The sequence below is a fragment of the Oncorhynchus gorbuscha genome, unplaced genomic scaffold (genome assembly GCF_021184085.1).
Source record: "Oncorhynchus gorbuscha isolate QuinsamMale2020 ecotype Even-year unplaced genomic scaffold, OgorEven_v1.0 Un_scaffold_1384, whole genome shotgun sequence".
NCBI classification, from domain to species: domain Eukaryota; kingdom Metazoa; phylum Chordata; class Actinopteri; order Salmoniformes; family Salmonidae; genus Oncorhynchus; species Oncorhynchus gorbuscha.
Window position 1 is genome coordinate 52075 of NW_025746177.1, and position 27113 is coordinate 79187.

General features: G+C 43.8%; 1 protein-coding gene across 1 annotated transcript in view; it reads right to left on the reverse strand.

Annotated features, from left to right (window-relative positions):
• Positions 1 to 4252: 4252 nt before the first annotated feature.
• The window catches only part of iqca1 (IQ motif containing with AAA domain 1), a 64190-nt gene continuing 41329 nt past the window's right edge, over positions 4253 to 27113 (reverse strand). Inside the window, exons 14-19 of the mRNA XM_046337359.1 lie at positions 26544 to 26651; positions 17955 to 18154; positions 15201 to 15287; positions 8901 to 9078; positions 6763 to 7001; positions 4253 to 4666 (exon numbers count right to left, since the gene is read on the reverse strand). Coding sequence (XP_046193315.1) covers positions 4466 to 4666; positions 6763 to 7001; positions 8901 to 9078; positions 15201 to 15287; positions 17955 to 18154; positions 26544 to 26651 — 1013 coding nt within the window. The 3' untranslated portion in view covers positions 4253 to 4465. The remainder of the gene's footprint in view (positions 4667 to 6762; positions 7002 to 8900; positions 9079 to 15200; positions 15288 to 17954; positions 18155 to 26543; positions 26652 to 27113) is intronic.

Here is a 27113-nt window from a genome sequence, read left to right on the forward strand (position 1 = left end):
TAACCAACCACATAATACTAACCACATAACACTAACCAACCACATAATACTAACCAACCACATAATACTAACCAACCACATAATTTTAACCAACCACATAATTTTAACCAACCAGATAACACTAACCAACCACATAATACTAACCAACCACATAATACTAACCAACCACATAATACTAACCAACCACATAATACTAACCAACCACATAATACTAACCAACCACATAATACTAACCAACCACATAATACTAACCAACCACATAATTTTAACCAACCACATAATTTTAACCAACCAGATAACACTAACCAACCACATAATACTAACCAACCAGATAATACTAACCAACCACATAATACCAACCGACCACATAATACTAACCGACTAGATAATACTAACCAACCGCATAATACTAACAAGCCACATAGTACTAACCAACCACATAATACTAACAAACCACATAGTACTAACCAACCAGATAATACTAACCAACCAGATAATACTAACCAACCAGATAATACTAACCAACCAGATAGTACTAACCAACCAGATAATACTAACCAACCAGATAATACTAACCAACCAGATAGTACTAACCAACCAGATAATACTAACCAACCAGATAGTACTAACCAACCAGATAATACTAACCAACCACATAATACTAACCAACCAGATAATACTAACCAACCAGATAATACTACCAACCACATAATTTTAACCAACAGATAACACTAACCAACACATAATACTAACCAACCACATAATACTAACCAACCACATAATACTAACCAACCACATAATACTAACCAACCACATAATACTAACCAACCACATAATACTAACCAACCACATAATACTAACCAACCACATAATTTTAACCAACCACATAATTTTAACCAACCAGATAACACTAACCAACCACATAATACTAACCAACCACATAATACTAACCAACCACATAATACCAACCAACCACATAATACTAACCAACTACATAATACTAACCAACCACATAATACTAACCAACCACATAGTACTAACCAACCACATAATACTAACCAACCACATAATACTAACCAACCAGATAATATTAACCAACCAGATAATACTAACCAACCAGATAATACTAACCAACCGCATAATACCAAGATAATACTAACCAACCAGATAATACTAACCAACCAGATAATACTAACCAACCAGATAATACTAACCAACCAGATATAACAGATAACTAACCAACCATAATACTAACCAACCAGATAATACTAACCAACCAGATAATACTAACCAACCAGATAATACTAACCAACCACATAATACTAACCAACCAGATAATACTAACCAACCAGATAATACTAACCAACCAGATAATAGATAACCAACCAGATAATACTAACCAACCAGATAATACTAACCAACCAGATAATACTAACCAACCAGATAATACTAACCAACCAGATAATACTAACCAACCAGATAATACTAACCAACCAGATAATACTAACCAACCAGATAATACTAACCAACCAGATAATACTAACCAACCAGATAATACTAACCAACCAGATAATACTAACCAACCAGATAATACTAACCAACCAGATAATACTAACCAACCAGATAATACTAACCAACCAGATAATACTAACCAACCAGATAATACTAACCAACCAGATAATACTAACCAACCAGATAATACTAACCAACCAGATAATACTAACCAACCAGATAATACTAACCAACCAGATAATACTAACCAACCAGATAATACTAACCAACCAGATAATATTAACCAACCAGATAATACTAACCAACCAGATAATACTAACCAACCAGATAGTACTAACCAACCAGATAGTACTAACCAACCAGATAGTACTAACCAACCAGATATTACTAACCAACCAGATAATACTAACCAACCAGATAATACTACCCAAACAGATAATACTAACCAACCAGATAATACTAACCAACCAGATAATACTAACCAACCAGATAATACTAACCAACCAGATAATACTAACCAACCACATAACACTAACCAACCACATAACACTAACCAACCAGATAATACTAACCAACCAGCTCAAATTGGTCTAGCTTCCTGAGTTTGTTTCAAATGTCATCAGCATAACGTTCCAACTATAAATCTATGTATATGGTATACATCTATTTTATTACAATAGAACAGTGGAATACAGGAAAGATCTCAAACATTATTTGAAGGTTTCATGGTTTTAAAGTGGATGCTGCCTTGAAAAAGAGTATTGGAACTTTGTGATAGTATGTGACAGGCAGTGAGGTGGAGGGGGGAACCCCCTGAGCCTGTGTCCCCCTCCAGAGCTCCTAGCTGTCACTCTGTCCCAGTACAGGGCCCCAGTAGACCAGGGGATCGCAAAGCAAATGAGCCTGTCAGAGCATCACTTCCCCTGGGCTACAGAGGAAGGCTGGTGCTGGGGTTGGGAATAGGAATGGGGCTGGGACCTGAGCTGAACATTTTCTAGGTCATATCAGCATTTCTTCCCACCTCTGGCTGAGGATTGGGTGGAAAGACTGGATACATCACCATAAAAAGGAACACTGGGTCAGGAGTTGAGAGAGAAAGTATGGGTGTATGGAGAACTGGGCCCTCAAGCCAAGAGACAGGGACATAAATAGGAATTGCAAAATAATGGTTAAAAGTCTCCAAGAGTCGACAGTGGTCTTGATTTTATTACTGCCATGACCACAGGGTTGAATCACCCTTGACTCTGTCATCACAAAACACAGAAATTAAAGAATGATTAATCTAATCAAATAATGCTTCATTATCATCGCCACAAAAATGTGGCGAGAAATCCAGTGTTATGGGAATTAAGAAATGACGCATGAAGGAGGAGAAGATGGGCAAAATGAAAAAAGAAGTCTGTCTGAGGCACAGATCAGCTGATAACAACGCTAGTAACCATCACACTGTGAGCATTAACCACATACAATGCTGTCTTTACGTATTCGCTAATTATCTGCATTAAGACATTGTGAATGTGTTATTCTGGATAAATGCACGGCGTGGTTCACCTCAGTCATACTACAGTAAATAGATCCCAAAGGGAACACCACTGGAGTAAAAAAACAGCTTGGTCGTCACATAAAAGACTGCTTAAGGGCCTTTTCTTGGGTGAGAAGGCGGTGGTCCACACACATGAATAATTCAATTAGATGTTGGTTTAAGCTACAAGGAGCAGGAAAGGTGACAGTGTTTGTCACGCTCTGTAAACCCACCTGGCAGGAGGAGAGATGGGACGAGAGAAGAAGAAGAGAGATAAAGAAAGAAAGAGAGAAAATGAGAGAGCGATGGGATGGGACAGTGAGAGAAAGACAGACAGAAAGGGAAGGTAGAGGAGGGCAATAAAGACCGGGACAAGAGAGAGTGTGGAGTGTGTAGACCCAGACACCCAAAAGACAAGAGGGGTACAGATGCATGGTTCGGGTTATGCTGTGGTGGACAATGGGGATCTGGTTTCCCATTGACTAATACTTGATTAAAGATGGCCAGTGAACGGGGGTAGTTGGTCCTTGGGGAGCTAGTAGAGGCTTGCTGGAGCCTTGAAGTGGGTCAGCCGCTTGGCAGGGCAGGCTGGCTTGTTAGCGCTAACTGGGTGTAAACAGTAACACAGGGCGACCTGGGACAAGGTGCTGCTACATTGCACAGTGTCTCTCTGCCTGAAGCCCCCTGGCTGTAACTGGCAACAATGACAATTACACAGGCTAATTAACAGACTCCTATGGCACAGAAGCCACGCAAACCCAATGATGGCTGAGGAAAGGGAGAGAGTGAGAGGGAGAGAGAGAGACAAAGAGGGAAAGAAGAAGGAAGACGGACAGGAAATACAAGGCACCGTTGCTGTGTTTTTTCATCATTACGGTTAGCAGCTAACATTTGAGAGGAATCCCTCCATCGTTGCACGGTCTCGTGGTTCTGGGGATGGTTAATGATGATTTGTCTCAGGACAGGGGAGAGAGGGGAGCCCGGGGCTCGGATGCGACGGGGTGTATTTTGGGGGGGTTGTGAGTCTCAGTACGCCCCCCCTCCCACTGCAGCTCAGAGCCCCCAGTTTAAACAACTCAGCGCTCATCAACAAGGCTAATTAGCTTCTAATGGTCAAAATAGTCTGAGACTGAAAATAAACATCCCCCAAATAGAATCTCATGAAATTATACTGCTGTGATCCATTTGGACTCAAATCAAGAACACTTATTTCCATCTTAAATATTTACACTGCGATAGCAATGATTTATTTTACATACTTTATATCTGGTCTCATACAAGATAAACAGCTACTTTTGTCATTATGATCATAACATGATCGACTGTTACCGTTATACTGTTGCCATGACATTTACAGTCATAGACTGGTAGTAAATGTATCGTCCATCACATCTAAGTAGGAGGAATGTAAATCACACCCCCTGAAAGTCCCTATCTGTAGACCTCCCCAATGTTGACCACGTTTATCTCTTGTATTTGACATTTACTTATTTTCTTCTTGCTTTTCTCTTCTTTCCCTGTCTTCTTCCCAGTGCCCCGCTTGTCTTTGTCCTTGCCCGACTCTCCCTCCTCCTCGATGGCCTTGGCCGCCCGTGCCCTCTTCTTACCCAAAGGTGTCCTGCCGTACCACATCTGAAACACATTCACAGCCATCGATCCACGGTCGGAGGAAATAAAACCTGTTATACAGTGGCATTTCCTTCCTAACTGTAGGAACGCAGCACCCTCATGTGGTGATTGTTGGAGCACGACTCTCAAATGTATATATATAGAGTTCATCGGATAATACTGAATTGATATCTGATTATAATGCTGAATTGATATCTGATTATAATACTGAATTGATATCTGATTATAATACTGAATTGATATCTGATTATAATACTGAATTGATATCTGATTATAATACTGAATTGATATCTGATTATAATACTGATTATAATACTGAATCTGATTATAATACTGAATTGATATCTGATTATAATACTGAATTGATATCTGAATTGATATTATTATTATTATTATAATGATTATAATACTGAATTGATATCTGATTATTATGAATTGATATCTGATTATAATACTGAATTGATATCTGATTATAATACTGAATTGATATCTGATTATAATACTGAATTGATATCTGATTATAATACTGAATTGATATCTGATTATAATACTGAATTGATATCTGATTATAATACTGAATTGATATCTGATTATAATACTGAATTGATATCTGATTATAATACTGAATTGATATCTGATTATAATACTGAATTGATATCTGATTATAATACTGAATTGATATCTGATTATAATACTGAATTGATATCTGATTATATACTGAATTGATATCTGATTATAATGAACTGAATTGATATCTGATTATAATACTGAATTGATATCTGATTATAATACTGAATTGATATCTGATTATAATACTGAATTGATATCTGATTATAATACTGAATTGATATCTGATTATAATACTGAATTGATATCTGATTATAATACTGAATTGATATCTGATTATAATACTGAATTGATATCTGATTATAATACTGAATTGATATCTGATTATAATACTGAATTGATATCTGATTATAATACTGAATTGATATCTGATTATAATACTGAATTGATATCTGATTATAATACTGAATTGATATCTGATTATAATACTGAATTGATATCTGATTATAATACTGAATTGATATCTGATTATAATACTGAATTGATATCTGATTATAATACTGAATTGATATCTGATTATAATACTGAATTGATATCTGATTATAATACTGAATTGATATCTGATTATAATACTGAATTGATATCTGATTATAATACTGAATTGATATCTGATTATATTATAACTGAATTGATATCTGATTATAATACTGAATGATATCTGATTATAATACTGAATTGATATCTGATTATAATACTGAATTGATATCTGATTATAATACTGAATTGATATCTGATTATAATACTGAATTGATATCTGATTATAATACTGAATTGATATCTGATTATAATACTGAATTGATATCTGATTATAATACTGAATTGATATCTGATTATAATACTGAATTGATATCTGATTATAATACTGAATTGATATCTGATTATAATACTGAATTGATATCTGATTATAATACTGAATTGATATCTGATTATAATGCTGAATTGATATCTGATTATAATACTGAATTGATATCTGATTATAATACTGAATTGATATCTGATTATAATACTGAATTGATATCTGATTATAATACTGAATTCATATCTGATTGTAATACTGAATTCATATCGGATTATAATACTGAATTCATAATACAATAATGATAATAGTAATAATACTGAATTCATATCTGCTTATGATAATAGATGTAGACCAATCAGCACAACAAAGGCAAAAACAGGTTTTAATATAATAATATGCCATATTATTGTTTTACATGTGTGTGGTCCCGGGAATCAAACCCACTATCCTCAGATGCAAGCACCACCTACTGCACCACCTACTGAGATACAGAGGACCATTTTAACTGTTATAATGGCAAAATAACCCCTTCCTTCCTCCTACATAGGAGATTTCCAATTGTCGCCTCTGATTTCTGTGGGAGTAAGGCTATCCTGAGCACTTTGGTGATAAACATATGTAAAAAAAAAAAATATGCAAATCAAAGGTGATTAATTGATTGATGCTACTGAACCTTAAAGGCCTCCTCCTCCTCTTTGTAGACGGGGTCCTGTCTGGCCAGTGGAGGGATGAACTCTTCAGCGGTCAGTGGTCTGGTAGTCTGCTGGGCCAGCCTGCGAGGGGTCAGCACCTGCCTCACAGCCTGCAGGATGTGGCCCTGGGTGTAGCCGTCTGTCACCTTGGCCAGGGAGCTCAGGTCCAGGCTGGGGGTGAGGTGAGCACCGCCGCCACACAGCAGCTCCCGCCACAGCACTGGAGAACACATCACAGACAGGGATAGAAAGGTTAGAGTTCAAACCAGAAGCGGGCAATGAATACAACATTTTTTTTAAAGATGTGTGTTTACTGGTGGGCCTATCATATGAATTCATTCCACCAGTATTTTTCATGTCAACTCATTTCTGGTGTATTTAGGGAATAAAACCTCCACAGATTCTGTCTGACCATAGCCAACAGGTTGGCCTAGATATAGACCACTATAAACCCCCATAAACCAATATAGACCACTTTACATCACTATAAACCACTAAAAACCACTATAAACCACTATAAACCAATATGAACCACTATAAACTACTGTAAACCGATATAAACCAATATAGACCAGTTTAAACCACTATAAACCAATATAAACCACTATAGACCTCTATAAACCCATATAGGCCACTGTAAAAGACTATAAACCAATATAAACCACTATAGACCACTATAAACCGATATAAACCACTATAAACCAATATTAACCAATATAGATGACTGTAGACTACTATAAACCAATATAAACCACTATAAACCAATATAGACCAATATAAACCAACTAAAACCACTATAGATCACTATAAACAACTATGAATCAATATAGACCACTATAAACCAATATAAACCACTATAGACCACTATAAACCAATATAAAGATCACTAAAAACCAATATAAACCAATATAGACCACTATAAACCAATATAGACAAATATAAACCACTATAAACCAATATAGACAAATATAGACAAATATAGACCACAATAGACCACTATAGACAACTATAAACTACTATAAACCAATATAGACCACTATAAACCAATATTAACCAATATAGACCACTGTAGACTACTATAAATCAATATAGACCACTATAAACCAACATAAACCACTATAGATCACTATAAACCAATATAGACCACTATAGACACTATAAACAACTATAAACCAATATAGACCACTATAGACACTATAAACCAATATAGACCACTAAAGACCACTATAAAACCAATATAGATCACTATAGACTCATATAAACCAATATAGACCACTATAAACCAATATAGACCAATATAAACCAACTAAAACCACTATAGATCACTATAAACAACTATGAATCAATATAGACCACTATAAACCAATATAAACCACTATAGACCACTATAAACCAATATAAAGACCACTAAAAACCAATATAGACCACTATAGACCTCTAAAAACCAATATAGACCACTATAAACCACTATAAACCACTATAGACAAATATAGACCAATATAATGTAATAATAATGTATGCCATTTAGCAGACGCTTTTATAGACTTACACTATAGACGTACTATACGTTACAAAATGCTCTACCAACTATAAACTACTATAACCACTATAGACAATATAAACTACTATAAACCACTATAAACCAATATAGACCACTATAAACCAAGATAGACCACTATAAACCAACATAAACCACTATAGATCACTATAAACAACTATAAACCAATATAGACCACTATAGACACTATAAACCACTATAAAACAATATAGACCACTAAAGACCACTATAAACCAATATAGACCACTATAGACTCATATAAACCAATATAGACGACTATAGACTCCTATAAACCTATATAGACCACTATAAACCAATATAGACAAATATAGACCACCAAGGACCACTATAGACAACTATAAACCAATATAGACCACTATAGACCACTATAAACCACTATAAACTAATATAAACCAATATAGACCACTATAAATCCATTTAGACCACTATAAACCAATATAGACCACTATAAACCAATATAGACCACCATAAACCAATGCAGACCACTATAGACCACTATAAACCAATATAAACCGATATAGACTACTATAGATAACCCACCCAGTCTGGAGGCATAGTCAGGTCTGGGGATGAGGATGATCTTCCTATAGACTTTACAGAAGGGCTTGAGGTCTGCGTCAAAGGGCCTCCGGGACGTCCCTACGACCAGAACACGATCCTCAGGCTTCACAGACTTCAGCACCTTTACTAGGTCCTTCTTCAGACGCTTAGGATCCATCTAGAGAGGGAGAGAGGAGAGAGGGAGGAGAGAGAAAGAGAGGGAGAGGAAGTGAGGAGAGAGAGGAGATGGAGAGGGGTATGGAGAGAGGGAGATGGAGAGGGGTATGGAGAGAGGGAGAGGAAGTGAGGAGATGGAGATGGAGAGGGGTATGGAGATAGAGAGAGCGGGGAGGAGAGGGAGAACAAGGAAGAGGGGGTAGAGTTATGACCGGCCACATGAGGGCAGCATAAACTTATTTGTAAATTCAAGATGTCCCCATTTTCAACTGCTCACAGCTGTCATCTCATATAACCCATGTTACCCAACAATGGATGTGAGTCCCACTTTAGTTCATTCACAAACAATACAATAATGGAGAAGATTACTTGACAATCTGCTATGTAAACATTCTTGTCAAAACAAGTCCCTTGATTACACTGTTTGTCAATGTGCACTGTAGTGTTTTTATTTATTTCATCTTTCTTTAACCAGGTAGGCTAGTTGAGAACACCTTTCTTTAACCAGGTAGGCTAGTTGAGAACACCTTTATTTAACCAGGTAGGCTAGTTGAGAACACCTTTCTTTAACCAGGTAGGCTAGTTGAGAACACCTTTATTTAACCAGGTAGGCTAGTTGAGAACACCTTTATTTAACCAGGTAGGCTAGTTGAGAACACCTTTATTTAACCAGGTAGGCTAGTTGAGAACACCTTTATTTAACCAGGTAGGCTAGTTGAGAACACCTTTATTTAACCAGGTAGGCTAGTTGAGAACACCTTTATTTAACCAGGTAGGCTAGTTGAGAACACCTTTATTTAACCAGGTAGGCTAGTTGAGAATAAGTTCTCATTTGCAACTGCGACCTGGCCAAGATAAAGCAAAGCGGTGCGACAGATACAACACAGTTACACATGGAATAAACAAAACACACAGTCAATAATACAGTAGAACAAAAGAAAACAAAAAAGTCTATATACAGTGAGTGCAAATGAGGTAAGTTAAGGGAGTTAAGGCAATAAATGGTGGCGAAGTAATTACAATATAGCAATTAAACACTGGAATGGTAGATGTGCAGAAGATGAATGTGCAAGTAGAGATACTGTGGTGCAAAGGAGAAAGATAAATAAATAAATACTGTATGGGGATGAGGTAAATAGATGGGCTGTTTACAGATGGGCTAAGTACAGGTGTAGTGATCTGTAAACTGCTCTGACAGCTGGTGCTTAAAGTTAGTGAGGGAGATGTGAGTCTCCAGCTTCAGAGATTTTTGCAGTTTGTTCCAGTCATTGGCAGCAGAGAACTGGAAGGAAAGACAACCAAAGGAGGAATTGGCTTTGGGAGTGACCAGTGAGATATACTGTACCTGCTGGAGCGCGTGGTACGAGTGTGTGCTGCTATGGTGACCAGTGAGATATACTGTACCTGCTGGAGCGCGTGGTGTGAGTGTGTGCTGCTATGGTGACCAGTGAGATATACTGTACCTGCTGGAGCGCGTGGTACGAGTGTGTGCTGCTATGGTGACCAGTGAGATATACTGTACCTGCTGGAGCGCATGGTACGAGTGTGTGCTGCTATGGTGACCAGTGAGATATACTGTACCTGCTGGAGCGCATGGTACGAGTGTGTGCTGCTATGGTGACCAGTGAGATATACTGTACCTGCTGGAGCGCTTGCTATGAGTGTGTGCTGCTATGGTGACCAGTGAGATATACTGTACCTGCTGGAGCGCGTGCTATGAGTGTGTGCTGCTATGGTGACCAGTGAGATATACTGTACCTGCTGGAGCGCATGCTATGAGTGTGTGCTGCTATGGTGACCAGTGAGATATACTGTACCTGCTGGAGCGCGTGCTATGAGTGTGTGCTGCTATGGTGACCAGTGAGATATACTGTACCTGCTGGAGCGCGTGGTGAGTGTGTGCTGCTATGGTGACCAGTGAGATATACTGTACCTGCTGGAGCGCTTGCTATGAGTGTGTGCTGCTATGGTGACCAGTGAGATATACTGTACCTGCTGGAGCGCATGGTACGAGTGTGTGCTGCTATGGTGACCAGTGAGATATACTGTACCTGCTGGAGCGCATGGTACGAGTGTGTGCTGCTATGGTGACCAGTGAGATATACTGTACCTGCTGGAGCGCTTGCTATGAGTGTGTGCTGCTATGGTGACCAGTGAGATATACTGTACCTGCTGGAGCGCGTGCTATGAGTGTGTGCTGCTATGGTGACCAGTGAGATATACTGTACCTGCTGGAGCGCGTGCTATGAGTGTGTGCTGCTATGGTGACCAGTGAGATATACTGTACCTGCTGGAGCGCGTGCTATGAGTGTGTGCTGCTATGGTGACCAGTGAGATATACTGTACCTGCTGGAGCGCGTGCTATGAGTGTGTGCTGCTATGGTGACCAGTGAGATATACTGTACCTGCTGGAGCGCATGCTATGAGTGTGTGCTGCTATGGTGACCAGTGAGATATACTGTACCTGCTGGAGCGCATGGTACGAGTGTGTGCTGCTATGGTGACCAGTGAGATATACTGTACCTGCTGGAGCGCGTGGTACGAGTGTGTGCTGCTATGGTGACCAGTGAGATATACTGTACCTGCTGGAGCGCGTGGTACGAGTGTGTGCTGCTATGGTGACCAGTGAGATATACTGTACCTGCTGGAGCGCGTGGTACGAGTGTGTGCTGCTATGGTGACCAGTGAGATATACTGTACCTGCTGGAGCGCATGGTACGAGTGTGTGCTGCTATGGTGACCAGTGAGATATACTGTACCTGCTGGAGCGCGTGCTATGAGTGTGTGCTGCTATGGTGACCAGTGAGATATACTGTACCTGCTGGAGCGCGTGCTATGAGTGTGTGCTGCTATGGTGACCAGTGAGATATACTGTACCTGCTGGAGCGCTTGCTATGAGTGTGTGCTGCTATGGTGACCAGTGAGATATACTGTACCTGCTGGAGCGCATGGTACGAGTGTGTGCTGCTATGGTGACCAGTGAGATATACTGTACCTGCTGGAGCGCTTGCTATGAGTGTGTGCTGCTATGGTGACCAGTGAGATATACTGTACCTGCTGGAGCGCGTGCTATGAGTGTGTGCTGCTATGGTGACCAGTGAGATATACTGTACCTGCTGGAGCGCATGCTATGAGTGTGTGCTGCTATGGTGACCAGTGAGATATACTGTACCTGCTGGAGCGCGTGCTATGAGTGTGTGCTGCTATGGTGACCAGTGAGATATACTGTACCTGCTGGAGCGCGTGCTATGAGTGTGTGCTGCTATGGTGACCAGTGAGATAAACTGTACCTGCTGCTATGGTGACCAGTGAGCTGAGATAAGGTGGGGCTTTACCTAGCAGAGACTTGTAGATAACCTGTAGCCAGTGGGTTTGGCGACGAGTATGAAGCAAGGGCCAACCAACGAGAGCGTACAGGTCGCAATGGTGGGTAGTATATTGAGCTTTGAAGACAAAAAGAATGGCACTGTGATAGACTGCATCCAGTTTGTTGAGTCGAGTGTCGAGGGCTGGTATTGAGCAGTGCTAATAACTGGACTCTTTTCTTACATTTAGTCTAGTCTTAGTCATTTTGGCTAAAATATCATTACGTTTTAGTCAAGTTTTTGTCGATTGAATAATGATTTAGTCTAGTTATTGTCAAAATGACAAAAACAGTGGGCCATTTTAGTCAACTAAATACCCATTCATTTTAGTCACATTTTAGTCACATCACATTTGCATTGCCTCATTAACCTATAGTTAACATACATCACTGACTTCTATGTGACCAAACAGACAAAGCCTTATCCTACCAACACATATATATAAGAATATATAACAATTATCTGGCCGTATGAATTCTTAGTTCAGACTACATAGATATTACATACAGTGCATTCAGAAAGTATACAGATCCCTTCCCCCTTTACACATTTTGTTACGTTACAGCCTTATTCTACAATGGATGAAATAAATGTTTTTCCTCACCAATCTACACACAATACTCATAACGACAAAGTGAACATAAAACAGAAATGCCTTATATTTAGAAGTATTCAGACCCTTTTGCTATGAGACTCAAAATTGAGCTCAGATGCATCCTTTTCCATTGATCATCCTTGATATGTTTCTACAACTTGATTGGAGTCCATAGGTGGTAAATTCAATTGATTGGACATGTTTTGGAAAGGTACACACCTGTCTATATAAGATCCCACAGTTGACAGTGCATGTCAGAGCAAAAACCAAGCCATGAGATCGAAGGAATTGTCCGTAGAGCTCCGAGACAGGTTTGTGTCGAGGCACAGATCTGGGGAAGGGTACCAAAAAATGTCTGCAGCATTGAAGGTCCCCAAGAACACTGTGGCCTCCATCATTCTTAAGTGGAAGAAGTTTGAAACCACCAAGACTCTTCCTAAACTCATCCCCAAACTGAGCAATCAAGGGAGAAGGGCCTTGGTCAGGGAGGTGACCAAGAACCCGATTGTCACTCTGACAGAGCTCCAGAGTTCCTCTGTGGTGATGGGAGAACCTTCCAGATGGACAACCATCTCTGCAGCACTCCACCAATCAGGCCTTCATGGTAGAGTGGCCAGACGGAAGCCACTCCTCAGTAAATGGCACATGATAGCCTGCTTGGAGTTTGTCAAAAGGCACCTAAAAGAATCTCAGACAATGAGAAACTACATTCTCAGGTCTGATGAAACCAAGATTGAACTATTTGGCCTGAATGACAAGTGTCACATCAGGAGGAAACTGGCACCATCCCTACAGTGAAGCATAGTGGTGGCAGCATCATGCTGTGGGGATGTTTTTCAATGGCAGCGATTGGGAGACTAGTGAGGATCGAGGGAAAGATGAACGGAGCTAAGTACAGAGAGATCCTTGATGACACCTGCTCCAGAACACTCAGGACCTCAGACTGGGGTGAAGGTTCATCTTCCAACAGGACAACAACCCTAAACACACAGCCAAGACAACGCAGGAGTGGCTTTGGGACAAGTCTATGAATGTCCTTGAGTGGCCCAGCCAGAGCCAGGACTTGAGCCCGATCTAACATCTCTGAAGAGACCTGAAAATAGCTGTGCAGCGATGCTCCCCATCCAACCTGACAGAGCTTGAGAGGATCAGCAGAGAAGAATGGGAGAAACTCCCCATGTACAGATGTGCAAAGCTTGTAGCGTCATACCCAAGAAGCCTCGAGTCTGTAATCACTGCCAAAGGTGCTTCAACAAAGTACTGAGTAAAGGGTCTGAATACTTATGTAAATGCCATTTTTCAGTGTTTTATCTTTAATAAATTAGCAAAATGTCTAAAAAAACAGTTTTTGCTTTGTCATTATGGGGTATTGTGTGTAGATTGATGAGGAAAAAAATGTATTTTAGAATTAGGCCGATCCACTTAACCTCGAGTCCGCAAGTTGCCTAGTTGTAGAACGGCCCGCCACGACAGAAAGAAAACAAATGTAGCGCTGTTATTATGAGTCATATCTTTTGAAAGTAATGGCTACAATAGAGCCATTTTCTCTGAGGAAAAGAGGGAGACTTGGCTAGAAGTCGGAGACAGAACCTGGCTATGAAATGCAGTGGGGAAAGTGTGAGTGTTGAGCGAGACTACAAATTCAAAAGTGTTTCTATACTCAAGAGAGAGAAAAATATAGCTAGACTGTTGTTTTACTATTAAACTTAATGCTGCTTTGTTTTTATTTTGTAAAGCATCTTGTGTTTGTTAACCAGGCAAAGGGTGGTATCTAACTAGAAGGCTGGTGGTGACTGGTTAGCTACGAGGAAGCAACAGAGTCGCCTGCGCAATGTGTTTGATCGGAGGCGGAGCCGGAGTGGAGCCTGTCTGCCCAGACTCATGAACAGAACTGGACTGTTCTGATATTAACAGTACGTATCACTGAATAGCTCTCAATCTGTCTAAAAACTCTTGTTCAGTCCAACAGATTTTAGTCACAGAGATAATTTAGTCTCTTCTTTTTTGTTTAGTTACAGTTTTTTTTTCTGGGTCTATTTCGTCAGTTATAGTCTCGTTAATTGCCACTGAAAAATATATGTTTGCCAAATATTTTATTCACTATTTTTGTTGACGAGATGAACAGTGGTATTGAGATATGCTGCTGTTGTGTAGAGAACATACCTCTTTCTCCATCTTCGGGACTTTCTTATAAAAGGTTTTCTCTGCATCTCCGATCCATATTACAGAGGGCTGCAGCTGGCGAGCCACCTGCCCCAGCAGAACAACACAAAGAAACACACCTCTTTATTTCACACATCAAGGCCAATGTTCAAACAACTCTCTCCCATCCGGGAAGATTAGTAACCTCAACAAACCAAACAGTCTAACCAGCAGAAACATCAGTCTCACACAAACACACAAACAAAATAACACCCACACGCACAAGTCGTACATTAACTGGACTATCAGTAACATTAAACTACAGTGTATCTCCTAACCCTAACCATAACCCTAACCCTAACCATAACCCTAACCCTAACCCTAACCATAACCCTAAACCTAACCCTAAACCTAACCATAACCCTAACCCTAAACCTAACCATAACCCTAACCCTAACCCTAAACCTAACCATAACCCTAACCCTAACCCTAACCCTAAACCTAACCCTAACCATAACCCTAACCATAACCCTAACCCTAGCCCAAACCATAACCATAACCATAACCCTAACCATAAACCTAACCCTAAACCTAACCATAACCCTAAACCTAACCCTTATCCCAAAAAGGTGGACTCTACCAGGGAGAAGAAGAATACCTGGTACAGAACTGTGACAGAGGAGCTGGCCAAGATGAACATCTAGTATCACGAGGCACAACACGTGGCCAAGGACAGAGAGTGTTGGAAGGAGCTCATTGTTGCCTTATGTCCCATAGGGGAAGAGATCTAGTAAGTCTGTAGTTAATGACACCACAGGCTTATGGAGAAACAGTATTGTGAACTTGCAGTGTTTCCATGGCTGGCGTTGACAAAAACAACTTGGGGTGAGGGAGGCAGCCACACCCAAATGTTACAAGCATTTTAGAAACCAACACTGTCTCAGCAAGCAGGAAGTGCTGTCAGGACACGCTCCTGATCCCAGAATGCACTTAGAGAGGGTGCCGACCAATGAGGTGCTGACAGGCGAGATTCAGAACAATGTGGCTATGGGCTCCTGACTTGTTTGCCTCTCAAGACAGCTGCATAGAGAGGTGTCCAAGCGAGACAAATATCTCTCTCCCCCCGCCCCCTCTCTCTCCCCTCGCCCCCCCTCTCTCCCCCCACCCATCTCTCTCCCCCCACCCATCTCTCTCCCTCCATGTCTCTCTCTTCTCTCATCTCCCTCGTCCCCCCTCCATGTCTCAGATGAGTCAGTGGTGCAGAATGTCACAGGGGAACCGTGAACAGTAACTGTGTTAACCGATAGACAACTATGAACTGATCTGATAAACATCAAGCTGACAGAGCAACACATAGAAACATCAAGCTGACAGAGCAACACATAGCAACATCAAGCTGACAGAGCAACACATAGAAACATCAAGCTGACAGAGCAACACATAGAAACATCAAGCTGACAGAGCAACACATAGCAACATCAAGCTGACAGAGCAACACATTGCAACATCAAGCTGACAGAGCAACACATAGCAACATCAAGCTGACAGAGCAACACATAGCAACATCAAGCTGACAGAGCAACACAGCAACATCAAGCTGACAGAGCAACACAGCAACATCAAGCTGACAGAGCAACACATAGCAACATCAAGCTGACAGAGCAACACATTGCAACATCAAGCTGACAGAGCAACACAGCAACATCAAGCTGACAGAGCAACACAGCAACATCAAGCTGACAGAGCAACACATAGAAACATCAAGCTGACAGAGCAACACATAGCAACATCAAGCTGACAGAGCAACACATAGCAACATCAAGCTGACAGAGCAACACAGAGCAACATCAAGCTGACAGAGCAACACAGCAACATCAAGCTGACAGAGCATTTCATTCAGCAACATCAAGCTGACAGAGCAACACAGCAACATCAAGCTGACAGAGCAACACACAGTAGCAACATCAAGCTGACAGAGCAACAATAGCAACATCAAGCTGACAGAGCAACACATAGCAACATCAAGCTGACAGAGCAACACATAGCAACATCAAGCTGACAGAGCAACACATAGCAACATCAAGCTGACAGAGCAACACATAGCAACATCAAGCTGACAGAGTAACACATAGCAACATCAAGCTGACAGAGCAACACATAGCAACATCAAGCTGACAGAGCAACACATAGCAACATCAAGCTGACAGAGCAACACATAGCAACATCAAGCTGACAGAGCAACACATAGCAACATCTAGCTGACAGAGCAACACATAGCAACATCAAGCTGACAGAGCAACACATAGCAACATCAAGCTGACAGAGCAACACATAGCAACATCAAGCTGACAGAGCAACACACAGCAACATCAAGCTGACAGAGCAACACATAGCAACATCAAGCTGACAGAGTAACACATAGAAACATCAAGCTGACAGAGCAACACATAGAAACATCAAGCTGACAGAGTAACACAGCAACATCAAGCTGACAGAGTAACACAGCAACATCAAGCTGACAGAGCAACACATAGAAACATCAAGCTGACAGAGAAACACAGAGCAGCTCATAGTGCAGCTTATTCCTGACTTCACCAGCAGGCATTTCATTCACAACACTAATACCTAATCATGTACACTGCCAAAGTGTTTTTGTGGGCCATACAGTATGTGTGCATATACTATCTGAATCAAAACAGACAATGACCTCTACCCTCGTACATGGCACCATTTTGCTGCCTTCCTCACTATGTACAGTAGCAGATTGACAAAAACCTTGAAGACCATGTGCAGTAGGTACTGGAGGCAGCTCCTGCCGGGGTACTTCCCAGCCAGGTTTCTGGGGGACAGGTTGAAGAGGTTGGCCCCGGTCTCAGTGCACAGAGCATGGACCAGCATCCTCTTCCCTACGCCTCCAGGACCAGCCAGCAGCAGAGTCTTCATCAGGGGAGCCTTCTGATGGACGGACTGGGATCCTGGGGGGGAGAGAGGGAGAGAGGGATAGAGTGAGAGAGTGAGAGAGTGAGAGAGTGAGAGAGAGAGAGAGTGAGAGAGTGAGAGAGAGAGAGAGAGAGAGAGAGAGAGAGAGAGAGAGAGAGAGAGAGAGAGAGAGAGAGAGAGAGAGAGTATAATAACAGGATGATAACATGTAGATGGTGATGGTTAGGTGGTAGTAAATTTCAATCACAGCACAATGCTAAACTGTTAAAGCTGATCTTCCGCCATGCGGATTGAACAGAGCCGTAAGGTCACTATAGGTGTTTGTAGCCCCTGTGAGGTCTCTGAGGACCTCAGCAGCAGTGCTGCTTAACTGGTACTAACTGATTCAGCCAGGTCAACCTCCTACCATAGGGAAAATAGTTGGATTATCCAGCTGGATGATACTGGGGTTAGGCTGGGCTGAGGCTGGGATGATACTGGGGTTAGGCTGGGCTGAGGCTGGGGCTGAGGCTGGGATGATACTGGGGTTAGGCTGGGCTGAGGCTGGGGTTAGGCTGGGATGAGCCTGGGCTGAGGCTGGGGTGAGGGTGTGCTGAGGCTACAGTGAGGCTGCAGTGAGGCTGGGCTGAGGGTGCAGCATTGTGTGCTCTCTGATACTAACTGTTAAAAGTCCAGGCTGGACAGAGGCCAGAGGACCAGGACACAGAACGTGAGAGTAAACACATACAATCACAACACCCCTCCATTAACCTCTAGACCCAGAGACCCAGAGCAGGTGCAGCCGTGTAACCTTTATCCCCAGGAATCCCCTCCTGTCCCTGGGGTAGGTCCAGCCAAGAAGTCCCGCTGCTACTGCTCTGACCGGAACTCATTAAAACTACAATAGCTGGCAACAGGCTCTGGCCTCTGTTCTCTGTTCTCTGTTCTCTCTCTCTATGCTGCAGGCTGTTTATAGGGTCAGTTCTCTCTCTCTATGCTGCAGGCTGTTTATAGGGTCAGTTCTCTCTCTCTCTATGCTGCAGGCTGTTTATAGGGTCAGTTCTCTCTCTCTCTATGCTGCAGGCTGTTTATAGGGTCAGTTCTCTGTTCTCTCTCTCTATGCTGCAGGCTGTTTATAGGGTCAGTTCTCTCTCTCTCTCTATGCTGCAGGCTGTTTATAGGGTCAGTTCTCTCTCTCTCTCTATGCTGCAGGCTGTTTATAGGGTCAGTTCTCTCTCTCTCTCTATGCTGCAGGCTGTTTATAGGGTCAGTCTCTCTCTCTCTATGCTGCAGGCTGTTTATAGGGTCAGTTCTTCTCTCTCTCTATGCTGCAGGCTGTTTATAGGGTCAGTTCTCTCTCTCTCTATGCTGCAGGCTGTTTATAGGGTCAGTTCTCTCTCTCTCTCTATGCTGCAGGCTGTTTATAGGGTCAGTTCTCTCTCTCTCTATGCTGCAGGCTGTTTATAGGGTCAGTTTCTCTCTCTCTATGCTGCAGGCTGTTTATAGGGTCAGTCTCTCTCTCTATGCTGCAGGCTGTTTATAGGGTCAGTTCTCTCTCTCTCTCTATGCTGCAGGCTGTTTATAGGGTCAGTTCTCTCTCTCTCTCTATGCTGCAGGCTGTTTATAGGGTCAGTTCTCTCTCTCTCTATGCTGCAGGCTGTTTATAGGGTCAGTTCTCTCTCTCTCTATGCTGCAGGCTGTTTATAGGGTCAGTTCTCTCTCTCTCTCTATGCTGCAGGCTGTTTATAGGGTCAGTTCTCTCTCTCTCTATGCTGCAGGCTGTTTATAGGGTCAGTTCTCTCTCTCTCTCTATGCTGCAGGCTGTTTATAGGGTCAGTTCACTCTCTCTCTCTATGCTGCAGGCTGTTTATAGGGTCAGTTCTCTCTCTCTCTATGCTGCAGGCTGTTTATAGGGTCAGTTCTCTCTCTCTCTATGCTGCAGGCTGTTTATAGGGTCAGTTCTCTCTCTCTATGCTGCAGGCTGTTTATAGGGTCAGTTCTCTCTCTCTCTCTATGCTGCAGGCTGTTTATAGGGTCAGTTCACTCTCTCTCTCTATGCTGCAGGCTGTTTATAGGGTCAGTTCTCTCTCTCTCTCTATGCTGCAGGCTGTTTATAGGGTCAGTTCTCTCTCTCTCTATGCTGCAGGCTGTTTATAGGGTCAGTTCTCTCTCTCTATGCTGCAGGCTGTTTATAGGGTCAGTTCTCTCTCTCTCTCTATGCTGCAGGCTGTTTATAGGGTCAGTTCTCTCTCTCTCTATGCTGCAGGCTGTTTATAGGGTCAGTTCTCTCTCTCTCTATGCTGCAGGCTGTTTATAGGGTCAGTTCTCTCTCTCTCTCTATGCTGCAGGCTGTTTATAGGGTCAGTTCTCTCTCTCTCTATGCTGCAGGCTGTTTATAGGGTCAGTTCTCTCTCTCTCTATGCTGCAGGCTGTTTATAGGGTCAGTTCTCTCTCTCTCTCTATGCTGCAGGCTGTTTATAGGGTCAGTTCTCTCTCTCTATGCTGCAGGCTGTTTATAGGGTCAGTTCTCTCTCTCTCTATGCTCAGGCTGTTTATAGGGTCAGTTCTCTCTCTCTATGCTGCAGGCTGTTTTAGGGTCAGTTCTCTCTCTCTCTATGCTGCAGGCTGTTTATAGGGTCAGTTCTCTCTCTCTATGCTGCAGGCTGTTTATAGGGTCAGTTCTCTCTCTCTCTATGCTGCAGGCTGTTTATAGGGTCAGTTCTCTCTCTCTCTCTATGCTGCAGGCTGTTTATAGGGTCAGTTTCTCTCTCTCTATGCTGCAGGCTGTTTATAGGGTCAGTTCTCTCTCTCTCTATGCTGCAGGCTGTTTATAGGGTCAGTTCTCTCTCTCTCTCTATGCTGCAGGCTGTTTATAGGGTCAGTTCTCTCTCTCTCTCTCTATGCTGCAGGCTGTTTATAGGGTCAGTTCTCTCTCTCTCTATGCTGCAGGCTGTTTATAGGGTCAGTTCTCTCTCTCTCTATGCTGCAGGCTGTTTATAGGGTCAGTTCTCTCTCTCTCTCTATGCTGCAGGCTGTTTATAGGGTCAGTTCTCTCTCTCTCTATGCTGCAGGCTGTTTATAGGGTCAGTTCTCTCTCTCTCTATGCTGCAGGCTGTTTATAGGGTCAGTTCTCTCTCTCTCTATGCTGCAGGCTGTTTATAGGGTCAGTTCTCTCTCTCTCTATGCTGCAGGCTGTTTATAGGGTCAGTTCTCTCTCTCTCTATGCTGCAGGCTGTTTATAGGGTCAGTTCTCTCTCTCTCTCTATGCTGCAGGCTGTTTATAGGGTCAGTTCTCTCTCTCTCTATGCTGCAGGCTGTTTATAGGGTCAGTTCTCTGCTCTCTCTATGCTGCAGGCTGTTTATAGGGTCAGTTCTCTCTCTCTCTATGCTGCAGGCTGTTTATAGGGTCAGTTCTCTCTCTCTCTCTATGCTGCAGGCTGTTTATAGGGTTCTCTCTCTCTCTCTATCAGGCTGTTTATAGGGTCAGTTCTCTCTCTCTCTATGCTGCAGGCTGTTTATAGGGTCAGTTCTCTCTATGCTGCAGGCTGTTTATCTCTCTATGCTGCAGGCTGTTTATAGGGTCAGTCTCTCTCTCTCTCTATGCTGCAGGCTGTTTATAGGGTCAGTTCTCTCTCTCTCTATGCTGCAGGCTGTTTATAGGGTCAGTTCTCTCTTCTATGCTGCAGGCTGTTTATAGGGTCAGTTCTCTCTCTATGCTGCAGGCTGTTTATAGGGTCAGTTCTCTTCTCTCTCTCTATGCTGCAGGCTGTTTATAGGGTCAGTTTCTCCTCTCTGCAGGCTGTTTATAGGGTCAGCTGAACAATAAGGCTGTTTATAGGGTCAGTTCTCAAATGTTCTCTCTCTCTATGCTGCAGGCTGTTTAGGCTGTCTTATGCTGCAGGCTGTTTACCAGGGTCAGTTCTCTCTCTCTCTATGCTGCAGGCTGTTTATAGGGTCAGTTCTCTCTCTCTCTCTATGCTGCAGGCTGTTTATTCAGTTCTCTCTCTCTCTATGCTGCAGGCTGTTTCAGGGTCAGTTCTCTCTCTCTATGCTGCAGGCTGTTTATAGGGTCAGTTCTCTCTCTAGTGGTAGTGGTGGTGGTGGTGGTGATGGTAGTGGTGCTGATGGTGGTGGTGGTGTGGTGGTGGAGGTGGATCTATGCTGCAGGCTGTTTATAGGGTCAGTTCTCTCTCTCTATGCTGCAGGCTGTTTATAGGGTCAGTTGGTCTCTCTCTCTATGCTGCAGGCTGTTTATAGGGTCAGTTCTAGTCTCTGGTCTCTATGCTGCAGGCTGTTTATAGGGTCAGTTGGTCTCTCTCTCTCTATGCTGCAGGCTGTTTATAGGGTCAGTTCTCTGTTCTCTCTATGCTGCAGGCTGTTTATAGGGTCAGTTCTCTCTCTCTCTCTATGCTGCAGGCTGTTTATAGGGTCAGTTCTCTCTCTCTCTATGCTGCAGGCTGTTTATAGGGTCAGTTCTCTGTTCTCTCTATGCTGCAGGCTGTTTATAGGGTCAGTTCTCTCTCTCTCTCTATGCTGCAGGCTGTTTATAGGGTCAGTTCTCTGTTCTCTCTATGCTGCAGGCTGTTTATAGGGTCAGTTCACTCTCTGTTAGATCAGGTCACAGTGTTAGTTCATTAGGTACACTATGAGCACTGATTAGAAGACTACTCCTCCCATTAAGGTCTAATGATGATCTCCTTCCTGCCTCTAACCCATCTGGGACAGATTAGCCGATCAATTGACTAGTGCAACGTGCACTTGTCCTTTTCCATAGGAAATGAAATGTAGAAGCTTGAACAATAAGGTCAAACACAGGTTAAAAGAAGGAACACTATCACGTTCAAATGTTGTCACTTTCTTGTGAAAATAACAGACACCACTGAGAATGAGATAGCAGCCAGTCTGGATAATTGGCTGTGAATCGCTAACAAAGGGAGTACACAGAGATATCTCTCTACCAAGGACACGATCTAGCCAGCCTCCCTCCAATATACAATGCTTATACTTCAGAAAACCAAACCAGTCTCTGAGGAATCTCTGAATCATCACAGAGTAACTGAAACTGAGCCAACTCTTGGTGAGAATGACAATAAAGTTCCGGGAACAACAAAACAAAACAATGTCCTGTTGGGATTCATTTCATAAAAAGAGGTGGAAGCTTAGGCAGTGTTGTGTGTTCACAGTGCAGGTATAAATAAACTGTAGTATGTGACGATGGAGGTGATGGTAGTGGTGGTGGTGGTGGTGATGGTAGTGGTGCTGATGGTGGTGGTGGTCGTAGAGGTGGTGGTGGTAGTGAGGGATGATGGTGGTGGTGGTAGTAGTGGTGGTGGTAGTGGTGGTGGTGATGGTAGTGGTAGTGGTGGTGGTGGTGGTGATGGTGATGGTAGTGGTGCTGATGGTGGTGGTGGTCGTAGAGGTGGTGGTGGTAGTGAGGGATGATGGTGGTGGTGGTAGTAGTGGTAGTGGTGGTGGTGATGGTAGTGGTAGTGGTGGTGGTGATGGTAGTGGTGCTGATGGTGGTGGTGGTCGTAGAGGTGGTGGTGGTAGTGGTGGTGGTGGTAGTGGTGGTGGTGATGGTAGTGGTGGTGGTGGTGGTGATGGTGATGGTAGTGGTGCTGATGGTGGTGGTGGTCGTAGAGGTGGTGGTGGTAGTGGTGGTGGTGGTGGTGATGGTAGTGGTGGTGGTGATGGTAGTGGTAGTGGTGATGGTAGTGGTAGTGGTGGTGGTGGTGGTGATGGTGATGGTAGTGGTGTTGATGGTGGTGGTGGTGGTAGGTGGTGGTGGTGGTGGTGGTGGTAGTAGTGGTGATGGTAGTGGTGGTGGTGATGGTAGTGGTAGTGGTGGTGGTGATGGTGATGGTGGTGGTGGTGATGGTGGTGGTGGTGGTAGAGGTGGTGGTGGTAGTGGTGGTGATGGTAGTGGTGGTGGTGATGGTAGTGGTGCTGATGGTGGTGGTGGTCATAGAGGTGGTGGTGGTGGTGGTAGTGAGGGATGATGGTGGTGGTGGTAGTAGTGGTAGTGGTGGTGGTGATGGTGATGGTAGTGGTGGTGGTGGTGGTGATGGTGATGGTAGTGGTGCTGATGGTGGTGGTGGTCGTAGAGGTGGTGGTGGTGGTGGTGGTAGTGGTGGTGGTGATGGTGATGGTAGTGGTGCTGATGGTGGTGGTGGTCGTAGAGGTGGTGGTGGTCATAGAGGTGGTGGTGGTAGTGGTGGTGATGGTAGTGGTGGTGGTGATGGTGGTGATGGTGATGGTAGTGGTGGTGATGGTGGTGGTAGTGGTGGTGGTGGTGGTAGTGGGTGGTGGTGGTGGTGGTGTGGTGTGGTAGTGGTGGTGGTGGTGGTGATGGTGAGTGGTGGTGGTGGTGGTGGTGGTGATGGTAGTGGTGGGTGGTGGTGGTGGTAGTGGTGGTAGTGATGGGATGATGGTGGTGGTGGTAGTAGTGATGATGGTAGTGGTGGTGATAGTGGTGGTGGTGTTGGTAGTGATGGTGGTGGTAGTGGTATTAGTGATGATGGTAGAGGTGGTGGTAGTGGTGGTGGTGTTGGTAGATGTGGTGGTGGTGGTGATGGTGGTGGTGGTGATGGTGGTGGTAGTAGTGGTGGTGGTGGTAGTAGTGGTGGTAGTGGTAGTAGTGGTGATGGTGGTGGTAGTGGTATTAGTGATGATGGTAGGTAGTGGTGGTGGTGGTGGGGGTGGTAGTGATGGATGATGATGGTAGTGATGGTAGTGGTGGTGGTGGTGATAGCAGTGGTGGTGATGGTGGTGGTGGTAGTGATGGTAGTGGTGGTGGTGATAGCAGTGATGGTGGTGGTGGTAGTAGTAATGGTAGAGGTGGTGGTGATGGTGGTGGTGGTGGTAGTAGTGGTAGTGGTGGTAGTAGTGATGATGGTGGTGGTGATGCTGGAGTGGTTGTAGTGGTGATGGTAGTGGTGGTGATGGTAGTGGTGGTGATGGTAGTGGTGGTAGAGGTGATGGTAGTGGTGGTGGTGGTGGTAGTAGTAGTGGTAGTAGTGGTGATGGTGGTGGTAGTGGTATTAGTGATGATGGTAGAGGTGGTGGTAGTGGTGGTGGGGGTGGTGATAGTGATGGTAGTGGTGGTGGTGGTAGTAGTAATGGTAGAGGTGGTGGTGATGGTAATGATGTGATGGTGGTAGAGGTGGTGGTGGTAGTAGTGGTAGTAGTGGTGATGGTGAGGTAGTGGTAGTAGTGGTGATGATGGGAGTGGTGGTGGTGATGGTGGTAGTAGTGGTGGTGGTAGTAGAGGTGGTAGTAGTGATGATAGTAGTGGTGATGGTGGTGGAGGTGGTAGTGGTGGAGGTAATGGTGGTGGTGGTGTTGGTGGTGATGGTGTTGGTAGTTGTAGTGGTGGTGATGGTGGTAGTAGAGGTGGTAGTGGTGGATGGTGGTGGTGGTGGTGGTGGTAGTGGTGGAGGTGGTAGTGGTGGAGGTAATGGTGATGATGGTGTTGGTAGTGGTGGTGGTGGTAGTGGTGATGGTGGTAGTGGTGGTGATGGTAGTGTTAGTGGCGGTGGTGATGGTAGTGGTGGTGTTAGTGGTGGTGGTGATGGTTGTGATGGTGGTGTTAGTGATGGTAGTGGTTTTAGTGGTGGTGATGGTGATGGTAGGGGGTGCTAGTGGCGGTGGTGGTAGTGGTGGTGATGAGAATAGTGATGGTGGTGGGGGGGATGGTAGTGGTGGAGGGGGTGGTGTTGCAGGTGATGAAGGTGGTGGTGGTAGTGATGATGGTGGTGATGGACATCCACACCAGCCCATCCAGGCCTCTGGTAGTCATATTGCCTTTGATTAGGTCTGAGGTGCTGAAAGACATCATCTTCTTCTCCAGGGTGGGTGGCCTGTTTGTTCAGTAACCCTCCCCTCTTCGGGAGCTACTTCTGGGGGTCCACAACGCTGGCGTAGGGGGATGGGATGGAAATGGGTCTTAACGCCAGGTGACATGAGACGTGTTGGGGAGAAAGATCACGTCCCTTCAGAGTTGGGGTGAACTTCAGTGAGCTGTATTATATTACCATTAGGATCCCTGGATCAGCATCAGCCCACTAGCTGCTTCTAGATGATCTAGTGGTGTCTAATATTCTATTCTGTTCTGTTCTGTATTTCTGTTCTGTATTTGTATTCTATTCTATTCTATTCTGTTCTATTCTTTCTACTTTCCTCTAGTATTCTATGTTCTTCTCTGTGCTTTTCTATTCTATTCTGGGTTCTGGACCACTGTTACCTGACTCCCCTGTGTTCTGTAGCATAGTGGTGGCAGCGACAGTGACAGAAAGGCTCAGCCAGGAGAGAATGGCTGAAGGATCAAAGTGTGAGTGTGTGTGTGTTGCAAGTACAATAAGTATGAATCAGACTAGCCAGGTTGTGGGGTGATGTGATCACAGTCACAATGATGAGAGTGGATGGGATGGGCTCTCTCTCACTCACCCAGAGGCAGGATCCCATAAAGGGCAATGAGCTGTCTGACGTCTGACAGAGAGGGCATGGGCTCAATGTCTGCCTGGCGCAGGGTCGTACCCAGGTAGCTGAACTCACCTGGAGGGAGGGAGGGGGAGGGAGACGAGGGAGGGAGAGAGGGAGGGAGGGAGGGAGGGGGAGAGAGAGAGGGAGGGAGGGAGGGAGAGAGAGAGAGAGGGGAGGGAGGGAGAGAGAGAGGGAGGGAGGGAGGGAGGGAGAGAGAGAGGGAGAGAGAGAGAGAGAGAGAGAGAGGGAGGGAGAGAGAGAGAGAGGGAGAGAGAGAGAGGAGAGAGAGAGGGAGGGGGAGGGAGAGAGGAGGGAGGGAGGGAGGTAGAGAGAGAGAGAGGGGGAGGGAGAGAAGTCAGACATCCATCAGACAATAGTCTTGTTCTTTGAGTTAGGGAATTTGCTCTTTGTACATTGGCTGATGCATATCTTCAGACATAAATCAACTCAGCAGAAACCTGTACTAATGCAACTTAGACATTAATTGGCTGTAATTCAGGAGCCTCTAGGCATCAAGGCATCTAGCTATACTGT